The following is a 24,702-nucleotide window of genomic DNA, read 5'->3' on the forward strand; positions in this document are numbered from 1 at the left end:
GAGGGCCAGGAGGAGGAGGAGGAGGGCCAGGAGGAGCAGGATCAGTAGAAGGAGGAGCAGGAGGAGGAGGGCCAGGAAGAAGAGGACCAGGTGGAGGAGGACCAGGTGGAGGAGGAACAGAAGGAGGAGGATCAGAGGAGGAGGAGCAGTGGAAGGAGGAGGAAGAGCAGGTGGAGGAGAAAACAGGAGGCGGGGGGATCAGGAGGAGAAGGAGCAGTAGAGGGAGGAGCAGGAGGAGGAGGATTAGAGGAGGAGCAGCAGTGGAAGGAGGAGGAGGAGCAGGAGGAGGAGCAGTAGAAGGAGGAGCAGCAGGAGGAGGAGCAGGAGGAGGCGGGGGCGGTCGGTCTGTGGGTCAGTGGGTCCGGTGGCGGCGGCGTTGGGCCGAGAAGGGCCTGGGAGCGGGTGGGCAGGCGGGCAGCCCTCCGCCCTGCCGCCCTCGGGGATGCTGCCCCTGAGGATGCTGCCCCCGGGGATGCCGCCGCTCCAACTCCTCCTCCTCCTCCTGCTGCTGCTGCTGCTGCCGCCCCTGGGCCAGCCCGCCCTAAGGGCAAGGGGCCACCCGGCCTGGGCCCGGCGCAAGGTGAGGGGGACGGGGACCCAACGGGAGGGGGCCCGGGGGGGCTGCCTGGCCCCACACCGACCGATGCCTCGTGTCCGTCTGTCTGTCTGTGTCTGTCCCTGTCTGTCTGTCTGTCTGCCTGGGGGTCGGGGGTGTGTGGGAGGGGCAGCTGGCTGGAGGGCTGGAGAAGGGGGAGGGGGGCTTGGGCCTGGCTGGAGGGGAGGGGAGGGGGTACACCTGGGTACAGGGGGAGGTGGGCTTGGGGGGAGGTGGGCTTGGTCCTGGCTGGAGGGGAGGGGAGGGGGTCCCCCTGCATAGAGGTTGAGGTGGTCTTGGGTGGCAATGGTCTTCCTTCTGGCTGGAGGGGAGGGGAGGGGGGGTGCCTGGGGATAGGGGAGGTGGGCTTGGCTGGAGGTGGGCTTGTTCCTGGCCGGAGGGGAGGGGGAATGCGCCTGGGTATAGGGGGAGGTGGGCTTGCGTGGAAGTGGTCTTCCTCCTGGATGGAGGAGCAGAAGAGGGGCTGCGCCTGGGTATCGGTGGGGATGCTCTCCTGGGTGGAGGTGGGGGGAGAGAGGAGTGTGAGCCTGGGGACAGGTGTGGGAGGGGGTGTCCCTCAGCAGGGGAACCTCACGCAAGACCGAGAAGGGAGAGAGTCCTCTTGTCCTTTCCCTCTTGCCCCTTCCTCTCCCTCCCCATGCCACTCTTTAAGGGCCCGATAGCCAGGGCACAGGAGATGGGGACCCCCCGCCCCTGCCTCCCACAGGGGGATGCCACAGGTGTGACCCTAAGAAGGCCTCCATCCCCAGATCCAGGCCCGCCAATCAGGATACTCGTGCATATATGTACCTATTTAGCGTTGTAATTCTATTTATTTTTATTAATGATGTGTATAGATCTCTAATTCTATTTACTTATAATGCTGCTACTGATGCCCATTTACTTGTTTTGATGTCTGTCTTCCCGCTTCTAGACCATGAGCACGTGGTAGGCGGGGATTGGCTCTATTTGTTGCTGAATTGTACTTCCCAAGCGCTCAGTTCAGTGCTCTGCACACAGTAAGCGCTCAGTAAATGCGACTGAATGAAGGAAGTTTCACCGCCCAGATCCCTCACCCGTCAGGACAGGGCAGAACCAGGTCGGCAGAGCCGGCATTTAGCATCAGGCCCATATGGGCTCTTAGCGGGCAGAGTACCCTTTTCTCTTTCTCCTTTCCAAGAAATATGGGGCGGCCGTTGGCTTCGTTCCCATCGCAGAGGCAAGTTAGAGGAATTTCAGCCTCAGCCTCCGGAGCAAAGTAAACAAGGAGAACAGAATGAGAGGACTTTAATGCCTTGAATGTGAAGCCATCATTTTCAGCAAACAATTTCTTCATCCTCGCTTTTTCATTTGCATAACCAGTTGTGAAATTGCTGGCGGCGTTTGAAATTTAGGAGTCTTACTTCATGGCGGAAATGGTCTCTGGAGAAAAAACAATCTAACGACATTAATGAAAGCAGGCATCGAAGTGAAAAGGTTTGATCGAAGGTCTGATAGTACAGTAGAGTCAACCCATCAGAAAGACGTTTTAACTTTCTGTTAATTCAATCCGTGTTTACCTGATTCCTTGGAAGAGCCAGAGGATATATGCACCTGAATGTATTGGGCTGGGTGATTTGGTGTGACTAGAAGAAGATATTTTGACTTTAAGCATTTTTACCGAAGTTTTGTTTGCAATGAAGATGAAATGAATTTTGTTGGACCAGACATCCCTTTTATGTTGACTTTCATCAGAATTTCAAATCAATGCCGTATGATATTAAATTGTTTTTGAAGCTCCGTATCTTACTCGAATGCCCCCTGAACTGTAAATTTCCCTTTTTGATTTTCTTTCTTCCTTTGATATTACCAGCCTTAAAAAGAAATCAAACAACAAGCTAGCTATGATCTATGGATTGACCGTTTAATCAAATATCCTGGAGGCTGCCATATGACAATTATCTGGGGGATTCAAAGCTAGGGTGTCCACTTCAGCAAGGCAAAGTAAATACAGAACAGATTTGTTTCCATTACTTTGGAAACAGGGTGTGCCCCTCAACCTAGTGGCATTGAATATGTGCTTGGGGGAAAAAAGGGAGAACCGTTTCCTAACTTTACTTCAATTTCAATTTGTAGCGGCACGGAAATTTGGCCAGTTATAAGAGGGAGCCACAGATGTGTAGAAATATCAGTGAGAGAGCTAGTTGGAAGTTGTGCATACTGAATGAAAACTGAGATAAAACTGGCTGAACTTCTGAGGTTGTCTTTCTATGATTTCTTCATTTGGGACCACAGATCCCTTATAAAAAACCAAGTCACACTGCATGAATTTCACAAAATACGTAATAAAAAAGCCTTTGTAGGGACTGGCAGTCTTGTGATTGGCTAGGAGCTACCTCAACACATCTGGATTTCTCCCTCTTCCTTTCTTCTGGAAAAGAGACTGTGTGTCTTCATTCTACTGTGGGGCCCAGATAAGGTACACCTTCAGGTCTCACTCTTTCTCTCTCCTTCCCGTTCACTCCCTTCTCCTCAGTTCTCATGCTTTGTCTCTCTCAATCAGTCAATCAATCAATCATATTTATTGAGCGCTTACTGTGTGCACAGCACTGTACTAAGCACTTGGGAAGTACAAGTTGGCAACATATAGAGACAGTCCCTACCCAACAGTGGGCTCACAGTCTAGAAGGGGGAGACAGAGGACAAAACCAAACATATTAACAAAATAAAATAAATAGAATAGATATGTACAAGTAAAACAAATAAATGGAGTAATAAATATGTACAAACATATATTCATATGTACAGGTGCTGTGGGGAAGGGAAGGAGGAAAGACGGGGGGATGGAGAGGGGGACGAGGGGGCTCAGTCTGGGAAGGCCTCCTGGAAGCAATCGATCAATCAATCAATCACTTGTATTTATTGAGGGCTTACCATGCAGACCGCTGACCTAAATGTTTGATCTCCCCCTCTAGACTGTAAGCTCATTGTGGAGGGAACCTATCTGCCAACTCTGGTGTAATAATAATAATAATAATGTTGGCATTTGTTAAGCACTTACTATGTGCAAAGCACTGTTCTAAGCTCTGGGGGGGGGATACAAAGTGATCAGGTTGTCCCACGTGGGGCTCACAGTCTTAATCCCCATTTTACAGATGAGGTAACTAAGGCTCAGAGAAGTGAAGTGACGCCCAAGGTCACACAGCAGACATGTGGCGGAGCCGGGATTCGAACCCATGACCTCTGACTCCAAAGCCTGTGCTCTTTCCACTGAGCCATGGTGCTTCTCTATTCTCCCAAGCACTTACAGTGCTCTGTACGTAGTAATCGCTTAATAAATACCACTGACGATCTCAAGCGAGTTAGTCATAGTGCCTTGTTTTCATCTCTTTCCATCGCTGATCTCTTGGCCGTGCCTTTACTTCTTCCTGGAACTCCCTTCTATATCAAATCAACAGACCGTACTTTGCCCATCTTCAAAGCCCTTCTTGAAATTATACCTCAGAGGCTTTCCATGATTCATCCCTAAACTCCACGGGTCGCCGTACCGTCATATTTGTTGTTTGCAACCTCAACACTATTTTTCTTTCACGTCTGTGCCTCATAATCCTCTCAAACCTACTGCTCAAAGTGAGCCTCTTCTTGCTTCACTGCAGTGCCCGTATCCCTTAAGTGCTTTGATACTCTCCTCATCCTCAGAGCACTTATTTTTACGTAATCTTACACTCTGTCGCTTCCTCTATCTGAAATTTATTTTAATATCCATCTCTTCCCACTAGGTTGTAAGTTCCTTGAGGGCGGGATTCAGGTCTACCGATTCGATCGTACTCCCCCACGCACGTAGAACAGCGCTCTGCACAGTGTAAGCGATCGATAAATACCATTGATTGATTGACTGATTGCAGGGTGCCACGCTCATTTGTGTGCTCCAGTTTTCTCCCAGTTTTCAACTGTGATGCTCTACTGACCGAGTCTTCCCTTTATCATCTTCAAAATATTTGCTCTTTATTTTCCTTGCTGTTACCTTGCTCTTTTCTTCTTCACCATGCAGCAGCAGAAGTTTGGGTCTCCTAGGGAGAGAGGTTTATCTCGCCGTCGACCCCAGGCCCACGTCCTTCCCCTGGCCTGGAATGCCCTCCCTCTGCCCATCCACCAAACTAGCTCTCTTCCTCCCTTCAAAGCCCTACTGAGAGCTCACCTCCTCCAGGAGGCCTTCCCACACTGAGCCCCCTCCTTCCTCTCCTCCTCCCCATCCCCCCCGCCTTACCTCCTTCCCCTCCCCGCAGCACCTGTATATATGTTTGTGCAGATTTATCACTCTATTTTACTTGTGCAGATTTACTATTCTATTTATTTTTTTAATGATGTGCATCTAATCTAGCTTTACTTCTATTTATTCTGATGACTTGACACCTGTCCACATGTTGTGTTTTGTTGTCTGTCTCCCCCTTCTAGACTGTGAGCCCATTGTCGGGTAGGGACCATCTCTATATGTTGCCAACTTGTACTTCCCAAACGCTTAGTCCACTGCTCTGCACACAGTAAGCGCTCAATCATATTTATTGAGTGCTTACTGTGTGCAGAGCACTGTACCAAGCGTTTGGGCACTACAGATCGGCAACACATACAGAAGGTCCCTACCCAACATGCTGCTTCTCATATATTGTTGGTTTTCATATTGGTATGTGTTTTGTTTGAAATTCAGCATTGGTTTCGTAAATCTTATCTCTTTAAAGGAGGAGGATTTCTGAGACTGTCACTAACTGCTGGTAATTTTTGCTAAATGTTAAAAAATGGAACATTAATAGTCCAAGTTATTTCTTTATGTCACCACGGTATTGCCGTGCTGAACAAGAGCAGTGCTAGGACAAGCATTCATAGAATTGGTAGGTTTTTACAGTTAAGGGGGTTCACTAGTTTTAAAGTTCAACAAAATGATTTTTTTCTAGGAAGAAGGTGAGATCTTGACAATCTCTTTCATGGTGTTTGTTGAGCGCTTTTACTATATACCAAGCACTGTACTAAACTTGTAGATACAAGATTCATTCATTCATTCATTCATTCAATCGTATTTATTGAACTCTTACTGTGTGCAGAGCACTGTACTAAGCGCTTGGGAAGTACAAGTCGGCAACACATAGAGACGGTCCCTACCCAACAGCGGGCTCATAGTCTAGAAGAGGGAAAAAGACAACAAAACAAAACATGTGTACGGGTGTCAAGTTGTACAGTCATGGTTGTACTGTACTCTCATTCATTCATTCATTCTATCGTATTTATTGAGCGCTTACTGTGTGCAGGGCACTGTACTAAGCGCTTGGGAAGTCCAAGTTGGCAACATATAGAGACGGTCCCTACCCAACAGTGGGCTCACTTCACTCCTCTGGGCCTCAGTTCCCTCATCTGTAAAATGGGGATGAAGACTGTGAGCCCCACGTGGGACAACCTGATCACCTCGTATCCCCCCCAGCGTTTAGAACAGTGCTTCGCACATAGTAAGCGCCTAATAAGATCCAGCTGCTTGGATACAGCCCCTACCTGCCCCGGGGTTCACGGTCTAAGAAGGAGGGAGAACAGGTACTGATCCCCGTTTTACAGATGAGGAAATTGAGGTCCAGAGAAATTAAGTGACTTGCCCAGGGTCACACAGCCGAGAAGTGGCACTGATAATTGTTCCTTCCATAATCATAAGAGTTAAGCACAGTGAGATGCCAAATTTTAACCTTTCATTTTCCCTTTCTTTCTCTCTGTAGTATCACCATGAACCTCGTGTTTTGGATGCTGTTGTTGTCCAGCGAGTAGCTGCAGGGACCAATATTTCTGAAATGTGGCATGATGACTTACAACCTTTGCTGATTGAAAGATACCCAGGATCACCAGGAAGTCATGTGGCTCGCCAGGTGACCGCCTAATCGCTTTCACGGCACCAGTGGGCCCTCAATAAACGCTACTACTACTGGCACAACTACTCTATTAACTCCCACTACTTCATAATGGTGGTATTTGTTGAACGCTGACTATGTGTCAAGCGCTCTTCTAAGCACTGGGGAAGATACAAGATAACCAGGTCAGACACAGTTCCTGTCCAACACAGGGCTCACAATCTAGGAGGGAGACTAGGTATTGAATCCCCATCTTACAGATGAGCTAACTGAGGCCTAAAGAAGTGACTTGACCAAGGTCAAACAGCCCACATGGGGTGGAGGCAGGGTCAAAACCCAAGGCCTCTAACTCCCAGGCCCAGCTCTTTCCTGTTGCGCTTAGAACAGTGCTTTGCACATAGTAAGCGCTTAATAAATGCCATCATTATTATTATTAGTATTTCCACCAGGTTATGCTACTCCTCAGAATGGTATGGTGTTTTTTGCCAAAGACGGGTCACTGTTAGAAAAGAAAGCAGAATTTTAAAGCCAGCTTGGCATATTGCTATTAGCGAAGCAGCGTGGCTCAGTGGAAGGAGCCCGGGCTTTGGAGTCAGAGGTCATGGGTTCAAATCCCAGCTCCGACAATTGTCAGCTGTGTGACTTCGGGCGAGTCACTTCACTTCTCTGGGCCTCAGTTCCCTCAACTGGAAAATGGGGATGAAGACTGTGAGCCCCACATGGGACAACCTGATAATAATAATAATAATGTTGGCATTTGTTAAGCGCTTACTATGTGCAAAGCACTGTTCTAAGCGCTTGGGGGGATACAAGGTGATCAGGTTGTCCCACGTGGGGCTCACAGTCTTAATCCCCATTTTACAGATGAGGTAACTGAGGCTCAGAGAAGTTAAGTGACTTGCCCAAGGTCACACAGCAGACATGTGGCGGAGCCAGGATTCGAACCCATGACCTCTGACTCCAAAGCCCGTGCTCTTTCCACTGAGCCACGCTGCTTCTCATAATAATGGCATTTATTAAGTGCTTACTATGTGCAAAGCACTGTTCTAAGCACTGGGGAGGTTACAAGGTGATCAGGTTGTCCCACAGGGGGCTCACAGACTTCATCCCCATTTTACAGATGAGGCGACTGAGGCACAGAGAAGCTAAGTGACTTGCCCAAAGTCACACAGCTGACAATTGGCGGAGCCGGGATTCAAACCTATGAACTCTGACTCCAAAGCCCGGGCTCTTTCCAGTGATCACCTTGTAACCACCCCAGTGCTCAGAACAGTGCTTTGCACATAGTAAGTGCTTAATAAATGCCATCATTATTATTATTATTATGTAAAATCGAATTAAGAAGATATTGAACTTCCTTCTCTATACTGTAAGCTCACAGAGGGCAGGGGACGTGCCTACCAACTGTTATATTGTATTCTACCCAGTGCTTAGAACAATGCTCTGCCCTCAGTAAACGCTCGATTTGAGCCTGAAATTTTATGTGATTGAAAACAGGGGCTAATTTTTTAAAAAATATTCCATACTTTTTCCGGACTTCATCTTTTAGTCGGCTATCCCGAGCTGAGTATTTGGAAATAGAATTAAAATACTGTAGAAACTATCTTGTGCATTTTGGTTTCTAGATCAGTCCAACTATAGAGCAAGTTATTTTTTTTCTTCCATTTTTTTTTTTTACGGAAGAACTCCTTCTTGGCCCCCAAATCCCTGCCTGCCTCAGTCACCAGACTACGCTGTAGGCACGCAGGGCCGACCCCATGGCCTGGCCCTCGCTGCTGGGAGTCAGTCCGCGAGCTCCGCGGCCGCTTCCCGCCGAGGTGATCGCTCTGCTTCCCTGCGGCCGGGCTGTAGGAATAATAATAATAATAATAATAACTGGCATTTGTTAAGCGCTTACTATGTGCAAAGCACTGTTCTAAGCGCTGGGGAGGATCCAGGGTGATCAGGTTGTCCCACGCGGGGCTCCCAGTCTTCATCCCCATTTTACAGAGGAGGTAACTGAGGCTCAGAGAAGTTAAGTGACTTGCCCAAGATCACACAGCAGACATGTGGCGGAGCCGGGATTCGAACCCATGACCTCTGACTCCAAAGCCTGGGCTCTTTCCACTGAGCCACGCTGCTTCTCTGGATCCTATCCTAGGAACTATAGCCAAAAGCCTCCCCTTCCCCAAGAGAAAGAGTCTTTTGTGTCTTGGGGCTGCAGAGACCTCTTTAGTAGCCCCCCCGAGGCATGCTGAGACCACCAAGGCCCTCAGAGGCTGTTCTACCTCTTAATAACAATTGTGGTATTTCATCATCATCATCATCAATTGTACTTATTGAGCGCTTACTATGTGCAGAGCACTGTACTAAGCGCTTGGGAAGTACAAGTTGGCAACATATAGAGACAGTCCCAACCCAACAGTGGGGCCCTACTGAGAGCTCACCTCCTCCAGGAGACCTTCCCGGACTGAGCCCCTTCCTTCCTCTCCCCCTCGTCCCCCTCTCCATCCCCCTCATCTTACCTCCTTCCCTTCCCCACAGCGCCTGTATATATGTATATATGTTTGTACATATTTATTACTTTATTTATTTTACTTGTACATATCTATTCTATTTTATTTTGTTAGTATGTTTGGTTTTGTTCTCCTTCTCCCCCTTTTAGACTGTGAGCCCACTGTTGGGTAGGGACCGTCTCTATATGTTGCCAACTTGGACTTCCCAAGTGCTTAGTACAGTGCTCTGCACACAGTAAACGCTCAATAAATACGATTGATGATAAAAGGGGGAGACGGAGAACAAAACCAAACATACTGACAAAATAAAATAAATAGAATAGATATGTACAAGTAAAATAAATAGAGTAATAAATATGTACAAACATATATACATATATACAGGTGCTGTGGGGAAGGGAAGGAGGTAAGATGGGGGGGATGGGGGATGGTATTTGTTAAGCACTTACTATGTGCCAGGCACTGTACTAAGAGCTGGGGTAGATACAAGCTAATCGGGTCGGTCACAGTCCCTGTCCCACATAGTGCACATAAATCTTAATCCCCATTTTACAATCAATCAATCAATCGTATTTATTGAGCGCTTACTGTGTGCAGAGCACGGTACTAAGCGCTTGGGAAGGACAAGTTGGCAACATATAGAGACGGTCCCTACCCAACAGTGGGCTCACAGTCTAGAAGGAGGTAACTGAGGCACAGAAAAGTGAAGCAACTTGCCCAAGGTCACACAGTGAGGGCAGGGATTGTGTCGCTTTTGTTGTTACATCGTACTCTCCCAAGCACTTAGCATGGTCCTCTGCACACAGGAAGCGCTCAATAAGTACAACTGACCGACTGGCTAACTGAGCACAAAATTGGCTAAGCCCCGACGAAAGGATGACCGGGAGTTTGGAGCTGTCTGCCAAATTTTCCAATTTCCTCATCATTACAGTTTGTCCCCGCGCGTTCCGTAAATCCCTTTAACCGCACGTCACCGTGAGGTCTCTTTCTCGGGCTCCTGACTGCCGGCACGGTCAGACACTGACCACGAGACCCTTCCGATCCGTCCCCCAGCTTTGGATCTCAAGATAAACCCCCACATGGTTGGGTTGGGGAGGGTACCGGACGGATGCTTTACTTACTGGGAGAGTCTGCTATTTTCATTTCTGTAAGCTTTAAGGCCTCTCAGGGTGGCACCTGGAGAGTTTCCAGTCCTCTACCAGTCACAACTACAGGAGGGAGACTCAAGCAGAGGCCTGAGCTCCCTTCTAGACTGTGAGCCCACTGTTGGGTAGGGACTGTCTCTATATGTTGCCAACTTGGACTTCCCAAGCGCTTAGTACAGTGCTCTGCACACAGTAAGTGCTCAATAAATACGATTGATTGATTGGGCAGTGGCTAGCAAGTGGAAGGCCATCTGCTACAAATCAAAACTCCCCTGCGCTGGGCAAAGCAGCACGGGAGAGAGTTGAGGGCGGAGACTCGTTTAGGCAATGGTAAACCGCTTCCCTGTTTTTACCAAGAAAACTCTATGGATCAATCAATCAATCAATCAATCGTATTTATTGAGCGCTTACTGTGTGCAGAGCACTGGACTAAGCGCTTGGGAAGTACCAGAACGATTGCAGATGGAAGTGGGGCGTTCTGGGAGATGTGTCTATGGCGTTGCTATGGGTCAAACACAATTCATTCATTCAATCGTATTTATTGAGCACTTACTGTGTGCAGAGCACTGTACTAAGCGCTTGGGAAGTACCAGAACGATTGCAGATGGAAGTGGGGCGTTCTGGGAGATGTGTCTATGGCGTTGCTATGGGTCAAACACAATTCACTCATTCATTCATTCATTCATTCAATCGTATTTATTGAGTGCTTACTGTGTGCAGAGCACTGGACTAAGCACTTGGGAAGTACAAGTTGGCAACATATAGAGACGGTCCCTGCCCAACAGCGGGCTCACGGTCTAGGAGGGGGAGGATTCAACAGCATAAGACAACAAAAACGAGCTGTAAACTCCTTGTGAGCGGGGACCGCGTCTACCGACTCATACGGAAGTCTCCCAAGTGCTTAGCGCAGTGCTCTGCACGCAGCAAGTGCTCGATAAATGCCTTCGATTGTCTGCAGAGGGCTATCACCGAGTGCCGAGGTTGAGAGCCGGTAGAGGAGGAAAGGGAGGAGGAGGGAGGAGGAAATGCTCACATAGGATTATTTGTAGGATGAGGCACTGGTAAGCACGAAGGTGGTGGTTGTGAGCGGCGGAGGGACCCTGATCTGTCTCTCTCTGGACGTTTTCTCCCGCTGGACCCAGGGCAGAAGGAGGCCTTCCCAGATTGAGCCCCTTCCTTCCTCTCCCCCTCGTCCCCCTCTCCATCCCCCCATCTTACCTCCTCCCCTTCCCCACAGCACCTGTATATATGTTTATACATATTTATTACTCTATTTATTCATTTATTTTACTTGTACATATCTATTCTATTTTATTTTGTTAGTAGGTTTGGTTTTGTTCTCCGTCTCCCCCTTTTAGACCGTGAGCCCACTGTTGGGTAGGGCCTGTCTCTCTATGTTGCCAACTTGTACTTCCCAAGCGCTTAGTACGGTGCTCTGCACACAGTAAGCGCTCGATAAATACGATGGATTAATTTCACAGGAGTGGAGAAGCATGGGTGGCGGCCTGGCGGCGGACGGGGCGATGGGGAAACGCTCACTCGTATTTTTCTTCCAGCATATCACGCAGCGCCTCAGGAGACTCCAGGCAGGCTGGGAGCTGGAAGTAGACGCTTTTGAGAGCCTCACCCCGTATGGTTACCGGACGTTTTCGAATATTGTTGCCACCATCAACCCTCCCGCCAAGCGTCACCTGGTACTCGCCTGCCACTACGACTCCAAGTATTTTCCCCGCTGGGATAACAGAGTGTTTGTGGGAGCCACCGACTCGGCCGTGCCCTGCGCCATGTTGCTGACCTTAGCCCGCTCTTTGGACAAGCGGTTTCTGTCCTTGAAGGTAACGGCTTCGCTCCTTTCGATCGCTAGGATCCCGTGCGGTCCACGTGGAAACGTCCCCGGCGCTTAGAACAGTGCTTTGCACATAGTAAGCGCTTAACAAATGCCGTCATCATCATTATTATTATTATACACGTCCTGGGTGACTTGCTCAGTGATACAAAGTTGGACACATATAAAGTCCGTGTCTCCCCTTAGCAGGGGCGAAGGTGTAGGCGGCTGATATAACCGATGTGGATATAAATATGTATATATGGTTGTACATATTTATTACTCTATTTATTTATTTATTTTACTTGTACATTTCTATCCTATTTATTTTGTTGGTATGTTTGGTTTTGTTCTCTGTCTCCCCCTTTTAGACTGTGAGCCCACTGTTGGGTAGGGACTGTCTCTATGTGTTGCCAATTTGTACTTCCCAAGCGCTTAGTACAGTGCTCTGCACATAGTAAGCGCTCAATAAATATGATTGATTGATTGATATAAAAAGGTTGCACACTCCCCTCCAACAAAATCACTCCCCGGTGATCCGCGGAGGGTACCACCTTTTTTTTTTTTTCTCTAATGGCATTTGTCGAGGGCTCACTAGGTGCCAGGCACTGTACTAAGCACTGGGGTGGAGACAAGATAATCAAGCTGGACACCATCCATGTCCTACGTGGGGCCCGCAACTTTAATCCCCATTTTCCAGAAGAGATAACTGAGGCCCAGAGAAGTGAAGTTAATGATGTGCATTTAGCTTTAATTCTATTTGTTCTGACAACTTGACACCCGTCCACGTGTTTTGTCGTCTGTCTTCCCCTTCTAGACTGTGAGCACGTTGTTGGGTAGAGACCGTCTCTATATGTTGCCGACTTGTACTTCCCAAGCGCTTAGTACAGTGCTCTGCACACAGTAAGCGCTCAATAAATACGATTGATGATGATGGTGATGCTCTGCACACAGTAAGCACTCAATAAATAATAATAATAATAATAATAATAATAATGGCATATATTAAGCGCTTACTATGTGCAAAGCACTGTTCTAAGTGCTGGGGAGGTTACAACGTGATGAGGTTGTCCCACGGGGGTCTAGCAGTCTTAATCCCCATTTTACAGATGAGGTCACTAAGGTCCAGAGAAGTGAAGTGACTTGCCCAAAGTCACACAGCTGACAACTGGTGGAGCTGGGATTTGAACCCATGACCTCTGCCTCCAAATCATTCATTCACGCATTCAATTGTATTTATTGAGCGCTTACTGTGTGCAGAGCACTGTACGAAGTGCTTGGGAAGTACAAGTTGGCAACATATAGAGACCGTCCCTACCGAACAGTGGGCTCACAGTCTAGAAGGGGGAGACAGAGAACAAAACCAAACATATTAACAAAATAAAATAAATAGAATAGATATGTACAAGTAAAATAAATGAATAGAGAAATAAATAGTACAAATATATATACATATGTGTATATATGTATATATAAATGTATCTATGTATATATACATGTATCTATGTATATATACATGGAAAGAGCCCGGGCTTTGGAGTCAGAGGTCATGGGTTCAAATCCCAGCTCCACCACTTGTCAGCTGTGTAACTTTGGGCAAGTCACTTCACTTCTCTGGGCCTCAGTTCCCTCATCTGTAAAATGGGGATGAAGACTGTGAGCCCCCCCCGTGGGACAACCTGATCACCCTGTAACCTCCCCAGTGCTTAGAACAGTGCTTAGAACAGTTGTGATGCCCTTCCCTCTCTCCCAGGGAAAGCTTCAGCGGGCACCACAGGTGATCCTCTCCATTCATTCATTCAATCGTATTCACTGAGCACTTACTGTGTGCAGAGCACCGCACTAAGCGCTTGGGAAGTACAAGCTGGCAACATCTAGAGATGGTCCCTACCCAACAGCGGGCTCACAGTCTAGAAGGGGGAGACAGACAACAAAACAAAACATATTAACCAAATAAGATAAATAGAATAAATATGTACAAATAAAATAGAGTAATAAATACGTACAAACATATATACTGGTCCAATATACATAATCCCGACTCTGTCCCCTATCAATCAATCAATCACTTGTATTTATTGAGTGCTCACTGTGTGCAGAGCACAGTACTAAGCGCTTGGGAAGTACAAGTTGGCAACACATAGAGACAGTCCCTATGCAACAGTGGGCTCACAGTCTAGAAGAGAAGTCAGTTCGCTTCTCTGAACTTCAGTCCCCTCATCCGCAAAATGGGGATTCAATACTTGTTCTCCCTCTTATTTAGACCATGAGCCCCATGTGGGACCTGATTATCTCATGCCTTCCCTGGCGCTTAGCACATAGGAAGCGGTTAACTAATACCATGGCTATCATTCTGACAGTTGCTCCCCTTCCACAGGAGGACTTTGGACCAATGCTTTTGAAAAGCGCAATATTTGAAATACTTCCCTCTCCTTTTAGAAATTACTTTTTTATGTAGAGGGAAGTATTTCAAATATTGCGCTTTTCAAATGCATTGGTCCAAAGTCCTCCTGTGGAAGGGGAGCAACTAATTTCTAGAAGGAGACGGATGCCTCCTGTCCATTTTGGTGGTTTTGCTTATTCACTCATTCAATCGTATTTATTGAGCGCTCACTGTGTGCAGAGCACTGGACTAAGCGTCGGCAACGTATAGAGACGGTCCCTACCCAACAATGGGCTCACAGTCTAGAAGGAGGAGACAGACAACAAAGCAAAACATGTGGACAGGTGTCAAGCTTATGAGATGAAGTGCCACTTTTTTCGCTACCGCAGATGGTTGGCATTTCACATCTGTGAGGTGCTCGCATCTGCGAGGAGGCAAAGCACGTTGCAAGTTGATAAAAGCCCAGGCCACGTGCATCATTGTTATTATCTAGAGAAGCAGCGTGGCTCAGTGGAAAGAGCCCGGGCTTTGGAGTCAGAGGTCCTGGGTTCAAATCCCAGCTCCACCAATTGTCAGCTGTGTGATTTTGGGCAAGTCGCTTAACTTCTCTGAGCCTCAGTTACCTCATCTGTAAAATGGGGATTAAGACTGTGAGCCCCCCGTGGGACAACCTGACCACCTTGTAACCTCCCCAGCGCTTAGAACAGTGCTTTGCACATAGTAAGCGCTTAATAAATGCCATTATTATTATTATTATTATTATCATCGGGAAATCTCAGCTCAGTTGTGGAGAAAACGGCTGTTGTTATCCTCTCAGCGTGAGTTCCTCCTGGAATTTTTGGTCGTGATTTCAGTTCCAAGGGGCTCACTCCGGGCCTAGGAGCCTCTTGAAGCCCATTCCCTCCCAGTCCTCACCCCCGTCTAAAATCCCCGCCACCTTTTTGCCCCCATATTCCAACGGGAAAGTCCCTCTGTTTCTGTTGTGTTCCGAAGGGAAGTGGAAAAAAGTCAGGCCGACGTCACTGTCTTCGGATGTCTCGCCCAAGGTTAGATGCCCTAAACGCAACAGAAACTTCACTCGCAGGCAACAGATGCCATTTTCTTCTTCATTTTTTGCTCCTGAAATAAGGTCTGAGAGGATCAGGCAAGCTTGCACGTACTCCACTCAGCTCAGCCATCAGTTAGGCCAGGCATTTCGTGTGGCAAGGGCAGAGACCGGTATTGTGAAAGAGGAACAGGATCGTTATTGCTTTCCGTGTACATGTGGGCGGGAGTTGGGCCGCCGGTCTGTGAATGCTCAATTCTGTTGACAGACTGGATGAGCCAACCACTTTTTCTTGGACGCTGGCGGGGCAGAAAGCTTGCTTTCCCATTTGACTGCCCCTGGGGAACTGGGGGCTGGACAAGTGAGCTGGGGCTGGGGGGTCTAGTTTGATCTTTAGAGTTGCATTTAAAGCGAGGATGGACAGTTGACTTTAAATCACGGTACTGGGGGGGACCACGTCCCCAGCTTAAACTGGACAACATTTCAGCGGAGTTCCTACTTAATCAGTTCCTCTGGACTGTAAGCTCGTTGGCGGCAGGGAATGTGTCTGTTATATTGTCGTATCGTACTCTCCCAAGCGCTTATTTCAGTGCTCTGCCCACAGTAAGCACTCGATAAAAAGATGGACTGACTGCCTGATGAATCAATCGAATTTATTGAGCGCTTACTGTGGACAGAGCACTGAAATAAGCGCTTGGGAGAGTACAATAAAACAGAGTTAGTAGACAAGTCACCAGCCCACGAGGCCTTACGGTCTAGAGGAACTGACAGCTTGAGTTTTGGGAAGTGGAGTAAGAGGTGGGTGCCGGGAAAATCCTTTTCTGATTTTACTAAATCATCAAGGCTCCCAGTTAAAGGCCACTCAGTGAAATGAACAACGGCTAACCTACAGATGATGTGAACCAAGGTCAAGTAAACCTCAGCCTGAGGAAGAACTTCAAAAAAAGGGAAGATGATAGTCATGACCCTTCTAACGAGGTTCCCAAAGGAACTAATGCAACAAGGATTTGAAATCCGATTTCGGAATACATTTGTGAAAGCGATTACCTTTGTTACTGGTGAGATGGAACTGGACTCTCATTTAGCCTGGCGAATAAGGATTCAAATTTACCACCCCTCTTTTGGGTTCGGTTTTATAAGCGAGAAAATAATTTGGATTTTCCCAGATGAGTAACTGCGTGCAAGCATGAAATCGTACATTTCATTCATTGTACTGAACACAGTGGATTCTCGCTCTTTCATCTTGGAACCCCACAGTTTTCAGATGTCTGGAGAGGTCATCAGATTAGTTAGAATAATGGTAGATTTAGGATGATAATGGTAATATTTTCCTTATATTTAGTTTGGGCAAAGTACTTGTGCTTAGCGTCAGTAATACACACACACACAAACACACACACTCTCTCTCTATTGCTGCTTTGCTTTAATATTGAGGCCTCTCTCCCTTGAACAGTGTAAAATCTATTCCTTAAAAGTGAGCTGCCCAGGACATTTTGGTGGCAGATTACAAAAAGTTTCCCTCGTGGCCTGAAAGAATGAATACTCTCCATCTCCTAAAGTCCGCAACGCACTCTCACGAAGGAACTTCCACCCGCCGATAATCTGATGAAGTAATATTTATTACAGGATCATCATCATCATCAATTGTATTTATTGAGCGTTTACTATGTGCAGAGCACTGTACTAAGCGCTTGGGAAGTACAAATTGGCAACATATAGAGACAGTCCCTACCCAACAGTGGGCTCCCAGTCTAAAAGGGGGAGACAGAGAACAAAACCAAACATACTAACAAAATAAAATAAATAGAATAGATATGTACAAATAAATTAAATAAATAAATAGAGTAAAAAAAATGTACAAACATATATACATATAAGGGGTTGGGGAGTGTTTCATCCACTGCCCGAAATCCTCTTGCGTTTTAACATTTGGGAAAATTCCTCTTTCTTTTTCCCACAAATCTGTTTCCCTTCTCCCCCCTCCCGGCCCCCCATTTCTCTGCCGTTTATCTTTTTAAATGTCTGCCAGACTCGTGGGAAAGACTAGTTATCTTTATTATTAGCATTCATATCTGCTTCCTCGCCAGAATAATTTAGCTTCCAGGCCAGACCTGTCCCTCCAGCTCATTTTCTTTGATGGGGAAGAGGCGTTTCTTCACTGGTCTCCTCAGGATTCCCTGTACGGCTCTCAGCACTTAGCCCAGAAGATGGAATCTACCCCACACCCTCCTGGAGCGACGGACACAAACCAGCTGCACGGCATTGTGAGTGAACACCTCGTTAGGGTGGAGGGAAAGAGACAACCAAGGCTCACCGCACACCAAACGGCATTTTGGCCTAATGGGAAGAGCACAGGCCTGCGAGTCGGAAGACCTGGGTTCCGATCCCGGCTCTGCCAATCGCTTGCTGGGTGACCTTGGGCTAGTCACTTAACTTCTCTAGCCCTGTTTCCCCAACTGTACAATGGGGGTTCGCTACCGACTAGCAGAAGTCTAGAAAAATGGCAGCCCGCAAATGAAATCTCTTGCATTCATTTTCATCCTAGGTAAAGCCCCATTTCTTCAGCTCCCCGTTAGCTCTGCATCCCGGGGCATCGAGGGCGTAGCAAATTTTAATGTCATCTGGCCTGGACTGAGAAGGTCTGGCTCCATTCCTCGACACCAGACACTGGTCTCTGGCCTCCGGCCTCTCCCACAGCTCCAAATCCTGACTAAGGTGGCCGGTCACTTGGCTTTCCACCAGACAATCTGATTTTGGGTTAGTCTGTCCCCCGTCTGGAACCGATAAGGCACCAGACACCGTTATGTCTGGTATTTTCATTTGGAAATGCCCAGCCACTATAAAGGTTCTGCAGATTTATAAAGGATGTACGTTTTGGGCCCGCAAAATTCCAAGTTTTCTGACATAATTATAGTATTATTAAATTTCCTCGTTCATCTCCACCCTGGAGGCAGCGCAGCTTCGTGGAAAGAACCTGGAACTGAGAATAAGGAAACTCAGTGTCTTAATCCCAGTTTTGATATTGGTCCCCTGTGTGACCGTGGACAAGTCACGGAATCAATCAATCGTATTTATTGAGCGCTTACTGTGTGCAGAGCACTGTACTAAGCGCTTGGGAAGTACAAGTCGGCAACATATAGAGACAGTCCCTACCCAACAGCGGGCTCACAGTCTAGAAGGGGGAGGACTGAACTTCTTGGTGCCTCAGTTTTCTCATCATAAATGGGGCAAAAGACCCCTACTCTCCCTTCCTCAAAATTGGGAGGCCTGTGTGGGACAGGGACTGAATTTGGTCTGATTATCTTGTATCTAGCCCAGTGCTTGGCACAGAGCTGGGGCCCTAGTAAGCACTTCATAAATAGCCCCACTGACTCTAGTTATTGAAGAGCTAAGGGTATTTTTCTAGACTGTGAGCCCGTTGTTGGGTAGGGGCCGCCTCTATAAGTTGCCGACTTGTCCTTCCCAAGCGCTTAGTCCAGTGCTCTGCACCCAGGAAGCGCTCAATAAATAAGCTGCTCCTCTTCCATTACAGGGTGAGATTGTTCAGTTACGTGGGATTGCTACAGAAACTGTCAACCTTCTTTTCTTTTAGGATTTGTTTGTGCTCCTGGATTTGATGGGGGCTCCAAACCCAGTCTTTCCCAAATTCTTTCAAAACCCTGTCCGCTGGTTTAACAGACTCCAAGAAATTGGTAAGACGCTGCTGGTTTTCCACAATAAAACGTGGCTACTTCTTTCCCAGAAAAGAAATATTTCCAGCACTTTGAAACATTGTGCTTTCTAAAACATCCTTTTCGTGTCTCTCTCAGCCTGCTTTACTGCCCAGGATTTGCCTCATCCTTGTTTCTGACCCTTCCTTTTTGAGGTCTCTAGACTCACTATCCTGGACATCTCTCTCTCATCTGGTCTTCTCCTAACTGAGGGCTCTTATCCTCTTGTCCTGAGGCTGGCTGGTGGCTTGGCCTTGCCTGACCTGCCTTTGCCTTGCAAAATTGATGATTTAATTTTAATTAACTTTGGGATTTTAACAGTTTTTCACTTGGTTATTTTTTTCCCCCCACCGAGTACCATTTATGATGTTTTCTTGACCCTGGTGTTCTCTGAATGAAGTTAGCATTTTACAGCGGAAGCCATTATTATTATTATTGATATTATTATTATAATTATATTATAATTATTTATTATATTATTAATAATGCCATTGTTATTATTATTATTATTATTATTGTTATTATTATTATTATTAAAGGGACCCTGGGATCTGTCTCCCTTCTTATCCCATTAACCTCACTTGATCGGACCATTGCTACGACCATACTCCACTAGACTGCGAGCCCGTTGTTGGGTAGGGACCGTCTCTAGATGTTGCTGATTTGTCCTTCCCAAGCGCTTAGTCCAGTGCTCTGCACACAGTAAGCGCTCAATAAATACGATTGAGTGAATAAACCAATCAATCAAGCTCAGCGCTTGGGAGGATATATTAGAGAGGTGATAGACACGTTCCCTGCCACAAACTATGGCTTCTGCCTGCTGTTTGCTGATTGACCTCTCCTTCTTCCCCTTTGGTGAACCGCCCCATCCGTCCCAGCTATTCTGGAAGGATGCCAGTGGTAGCGTTGGGCGTCCTCTCAGATAGCCCTGATTCCGCCAAGAGATGTGTCCAACTTCTCGCTGGATACCGGACACTGCTTCTCAACTGGATAAGTTGCTTAACTTGTCTGGATCCCAGTTTCCCCATCTGTAGAATGGGGATTAAGTACCCGCTCTCCCTCCTATTCAGATTGTGCATCCGACGTGGGACGGGGGCCGTGTCCAACCCGATTAGCTTGTATCGACCCCAGCGCTTAGTACAGTGCATGGAACATAGTAAATGCTTAACAGTAAGCGCTCAATAAATACGATTGATTGATTAACGAATAAATTCATCATTATTATCACTGATATTATTAGATGCCTTTTCTTCGTATCTCACTTCCCGCCTTTTTCTTTTCTCTCCTCTTTTCCACGACTTCTCCTCCTTTCACTCCCCAACTCTGTCATCCCCCCTGCCATGAGAAGGCTTAGACTTTGTAACCCCTTGGCAAGCATCCCTTCCCCACCTCCGTCCCCCAGCAGATACCTCCTAGCAACAAAGGAGGAAGATGGCCTAGGAAACTCCCCCCCACCTACCTCCTTCCCCTCCCCACAGCACCTGTATATATGTTTGTACAGATTTATTACTCTATTTTACTTGTACATATTCACTATTCTATTTATTTTGTGAATGATGTGCATCTAGCTTTATTTGTTCTGACGCCGTGACACCCGTCCACATGTTTTGTTTTGTTTCCTGCCTCCCCCTTCTAGACTGTGAGCCCGTTGTTGGGGAGGGACCGTCTCTATGTGTTGCCAATTTGTACTTCTCAAGCGCTTAGAACAGTGCTCTGCACATAGTAAGCGCTTAATAAATGCCATCATCATTATTATTATTATTAGTACAGTGCTCTGCACGCAGTAAGCGCTCAATAAACACGACTGAATGCATGAAATGAATGACAAGGTCCCAAGCCCCTTAAGGAAGGGGCCACCTCTGATTTTGAACAGTTTGCTTACCGTCGTTCTAACTTTGAATCGTAGAACAGCGATTACACGGCTTGGGCTTGCTGACGAATCACTCGCTGGAAACGCCGTACTTTCAGAGTGTCTTGTACCGGGGGCTGATCGAGGATGACCATATTCCGTTTTTAAGAAGAGGTAATATACATCCATCTTCTCAGGGGTCAGCTGAATTTGCCGTGTGTCTGCTTTGTCATCACTTCTATTACTAACATTGGCTCCGGGCTTGCTTGGTATTTAGCATTATACTAGATTCTTGGGACTATTAAAAATATATATATATAAATTGAAGGCAGTTCTTGTTCAAAAGGAGCTGACAGTCTTTGCGGGGGAGAGGAAGGAAAAGACCCTCAGAGAAGAAACAAGTTTTAAACATTTATAATAACAAATGATATCTGTGGCATCTGTTAAGCATTTTCTATGTCCCAAGCACTGTACTGGGGTAGATTCAGGATAATCAGACTAGACTGTGAGCGCGTTGTTGGGTCGGGACCGTCTCTATATGTTGCCAACTTGTACTTCCCAAGCGCTTAGTACAGTGCTCTGCACACAGTAAGCGCTCAATCAATCAATCAATCAATCAATCGCATTTATTGAGCGCTTACTGTGTGCAGAGCACTAGACTAAGCGCTTGGGAAGTACAAGTTGGCAACATATAGAGACGGTCCCTACCCAACAGTGGGCTCACAGTCTAAAAGGGGGAGACGGAGAACAAAACCAAACATACTAACAAAATAAAAAAAATAGAATAGATATGTACAAGTAAAATAAAAATGCCAGTCCCGAGTTCACAGAGGGTTCCTTTCTCTTCCCCAGAGGTCAAGAATGCTTTAAATGGGATGGGGGCATGCCTGTGCAGCGGGCATGTTTTTTGTTTCCGTTTTCTTTTTCATGGTAGTTGTTAAGCGCTTACTATGTGCCAGGCACTGTACAAAGCCCTGGGGTAGATACGGAGGTCATGGGTTCAAATGCCGACTCCGCCAATTGTCAGCTGTGTGACTTTGGGCAAGTCACTTCACTTCTCTGGGCCTCAGTTCCCTCATCTGTAAAATGGGGGTGAAGACTGGGAGCCCCCCGTGGGACAACCTGATCACCTTGTCACCTCCCCGGCGCTTAGAACAGCGCTTTGCACATAGGAAGCGCTTAATAAATGCCATCATTATTATTATTATGCAAGATAATCGGGTTGGTCACAGTCCCTGTCCCACGGGGGGCTCACAGTCTTCATCCCCATTTGACAGCTGAGGGAACCGAGGCCCAGAGAAGTGAAGCGACTTGCCCGAGGTCACACAGCAGATGAGTGGCAGAGTGGGGGCTAGAACACAGGTCCTTCTGACTCCCTCTGTCCCACTGTCCACTATGTTTTGGGGAAGTTGAGGGAGCAGATGAGCAGCGTGCTCCCACTCTCACCCTTGAAACCCTCCGAGCACCGAGAGCCCCTGTATTAGGAAACATCCCTTTGGAGAAGGTGGCAGGCTGACAGAATCAATCAATCCATCAGTGACATTTATTGAGTGGTTACTATGTGGAGATCACTGCACTAAGCACCGGGGAGAGTACAATACGACAGAGTTAGCAGAAACGATCCCTGCTCACAGTGAGCTTCCAGTCTAGGCGAAAGAGAGTAATTATTTAATTTGGGAGTGGCATTGGAGTGCTCCCACTCTCACCCTTGAAACCCTCCGAGCACCGAGAGCCCCTGAATTAGGAAACATCCCTTTGGAGAAGGTGGCAGGCTGAGAGAATCAATCAATCAATCCATCAGTGACATTTATGGAGCGGTTACTATGTGGAGATCACTGCACTAAGCACCGGGGAGAGTACAATACGACAGAGTTAGCAGAAACGATCCCTGCCCACAGTGAGCTTCCAGTCTAGGCGAAAGAGAGTAATTATTTAATTTTGGAGTGGCATTGGAGTGCTCCCATTCTCACCCTTGAAACCCTCCGAGCACCGAGAGCCCCTGAATTAGGAAACATCCCTTTGGAGAAGGTGGCAGGCTGAGAGAATCAATCAACCAATCCATCAGTGACATTTATTGAGCGGTTACTACGTGGAGATCACTGCACTAAGCACCAGGGAGAGCACAATATGACAGAGTTAGCAGAAACGATCCCTGCCCACAGTGAGCTTCCAGTCTGGGCGAAAGAGAGTAATCATTTAATTTGGGAGTGGCATTGGCGTGCTCCCACTCTCACCCTTGAAACCCTCCGAGCACCGAGAGCCCCTGAATTAGGAAACATCCCTTTGGAGAAGGTGGCAGGCTGAGAGAATCAATCAATCCATCAACCAATCCATCAGTGACATTTATGGAGCGGTTACTATGTGGAGATCACTGCACTAAGCACCGGGGAGAGCACAATACGACAGAGTTAGCAGAAACGATCCCTGCCCACAGTGAGCTTCCAGTCTAGGCGAAAGAGAGTAATCATTTAATTTGGGAGTGGCATTCCGTGAAATAGCAGCTACGGACACCCTTCTGAGACATCTGGAATGCGAGTTTTAGATAACTCTGGTGGCTTTAATCATTTCTTTATCCATGCTCAAAGCCTTGCTGGCTTTGATTTTTTTTTTTTAAATGGTATTTGTTCACAGTCTTCTAGACTGTGAGCCCACTTTTGGGTAGAGACTGTCTCTGTATGTTGCCAACTTGTACTTCCCAAGCGCTTAGTACAGTGCTCTGCATACAGTAAGCGCTCAATAAATACGATTGATTGATTGATTGACTGTCTCTGTTGCCAACTTGTACTTCCCAAGCACTTAGTACAGTGCTGTGCATACAGTAAGCGCTCAATAAATACGATTGATTGATTGATTGACTGTCTCTGTTGCCAACTTGTACTTCCCAAGCACTTAGTACAGTGCTCTGCATACAGTAAGCGCTCAATAAATACGATTGATTGATTGATTGTCTCTGTATGTTGCCAACTTGTTCTTCCCAAGCGCTTAGTACAGTGCTCTGCACACAGCGCTCAATAAATACGATTGATTGATTGACTGTCTCTATATGTTGCCAACTTGTACTTCCCAAGCGCTTAGTACGGTGCTCTGCATACAGTAAGCGCTCAATAAATACGATTGATTGATTTGTTAAGCGCTGACTATGGTCCAGGCACTGTACTAAGCGCTGGTCGTCACAAATTGACATTTGTTGTTTCATCTAGGGGTTCCGGTCCTACATCTGATCTCATCCCCGTTCCCCGTCGTCTGGCACACCATGGAAGACAACGAAGAAAACTTGGACAAACCAACTATCGACAACCTCAGCAAAATCATACAAGTATTTGTGTTAGAATACCTTCACCTGTAAACACTGTGTTTGTGCCTCATTTTAAAAATGTTTTCAGAATTCTGCTGTCATTTTACTTCTTTCCCAGGAAATGGCCTAGAAACAGCTTTCCCCCAAAAGAGATTTGTTCTGAAGGTGTCCCTGACGAAGTAGCGTGGCTCAGTGGAAAGAGCCCGGGCTTTGGAGTCAGAGGTCATGGGTTCGAATCCCGACTCTGCCACATCTGCTTTGTGACCTTAACTTCTCTGAGCCTCAGTTCCCTCATCTGTAAAATGGGGATTAAGATTGCGAGCCCCATGTGGGACAGCCTGATCACCTTGTAACCTCCCCAGCGCTTAGAACAGTGCTCTGCACATAGTAAGCGCTTAATAAATGTCATTATTATTATTATTATTAAGCCGCAAGCTGGGACCTAAGACCCAAGACCTCAAAGCGCTTCAATCACTCAATCAATGGTATTTATTGAGCG

At 47.0% G+C, this 24,702-nt stretch overlaps 1 protein-coding gene across 4 annotated transcripts; it reads left to right on the forward strand.

The window, feature by feature from the left end:
* The first annotated feature begins 387 nt into the window (after positions 1-387).
* On the forward strand, positions 388-24,293 carry QPCT (glutaminyl-peptide cyclotransferase). 4 transcript variants are annotated; one of them, XM_038772723.1, is made up of 8 exons: positions 529-580; positions 4,354-4,436; positions 6,328-6,474; positions 11,653-11,931; positions 17,437-17,613; positions 18,942-19,041; positions 20,966-21,082; positions 24,109-24,293. In XM_038772723.1, exons 3-8 carry the CDS (start codon positions 6,400-6,402, stop codon positions 24,252-24,254), a joined length of 894 nt encoding a protein of 297 aa, XP_038628651.1. In that variant the 5' UTR covers positions 529-580; positions 4,354-4,436; positions 6,328-6,399; the 3' UTR covers positions 24,255-24,293. The 4 variants fall into 4 exon arrangements, with proteins under 4 accessions (XP_038628647.1, XP_038628649.1, XP_038628650.1 ...); XM_038772719.1 differs by lacking the exon at positions 4,354-4,436 and having other exon boundaries at positions 388-580; XM_038772721.1 differs by lacking the exon at positions 4,354-4,436 and having other exon boundaries at positions 388-580; positions 17,521-17,613.
* The last annotated feature ends 409 nt before the right edge of the window (positions 24,294-24,702 follow it).

The sequence above is a fragment of the Tachyglossus aculeatus genome, chromosome X1 (assembly GCF_015852505.1).
Source record: "Tachyglossus aculeatus isolate mTacAcu1 chromosome X1, mTacAcu1.pri, whole genome shotgun sequence".
Taxonomy (NCBI): domain Eukaryota; kingdom Metazoa; phylum Chordata; class Mammalia; order Monotremata; family Tachyglossidae; genus Tachyglossus; species Tachyglossus aculeatus.

Excerpts from the sequence above, each read along its gene's own strand:
- QPCT (XM_038772719.1), top strand. The coding sequence starts at position 443 with ATGCTGCCCCTGAGGATGCTGCCCCCGGGGATGCCGCCGCTCCAACTC. Across the intron at positions 17,614-18,941 it reads CAAACCAGCTGCACGGCATT|GATTTGTTTGTGCTCCTGGA; the intron begins GTGAGTGAACAC and ends CTTTTCTTTTAG. Across the intron at positions 21,083-24,108 it reads TATTCCGTTTTTAAGAAGAG|GGGTTCCGGTCCTACATCTG; the intron begins GTAATATACATC and ends TGTTTCATCTAG.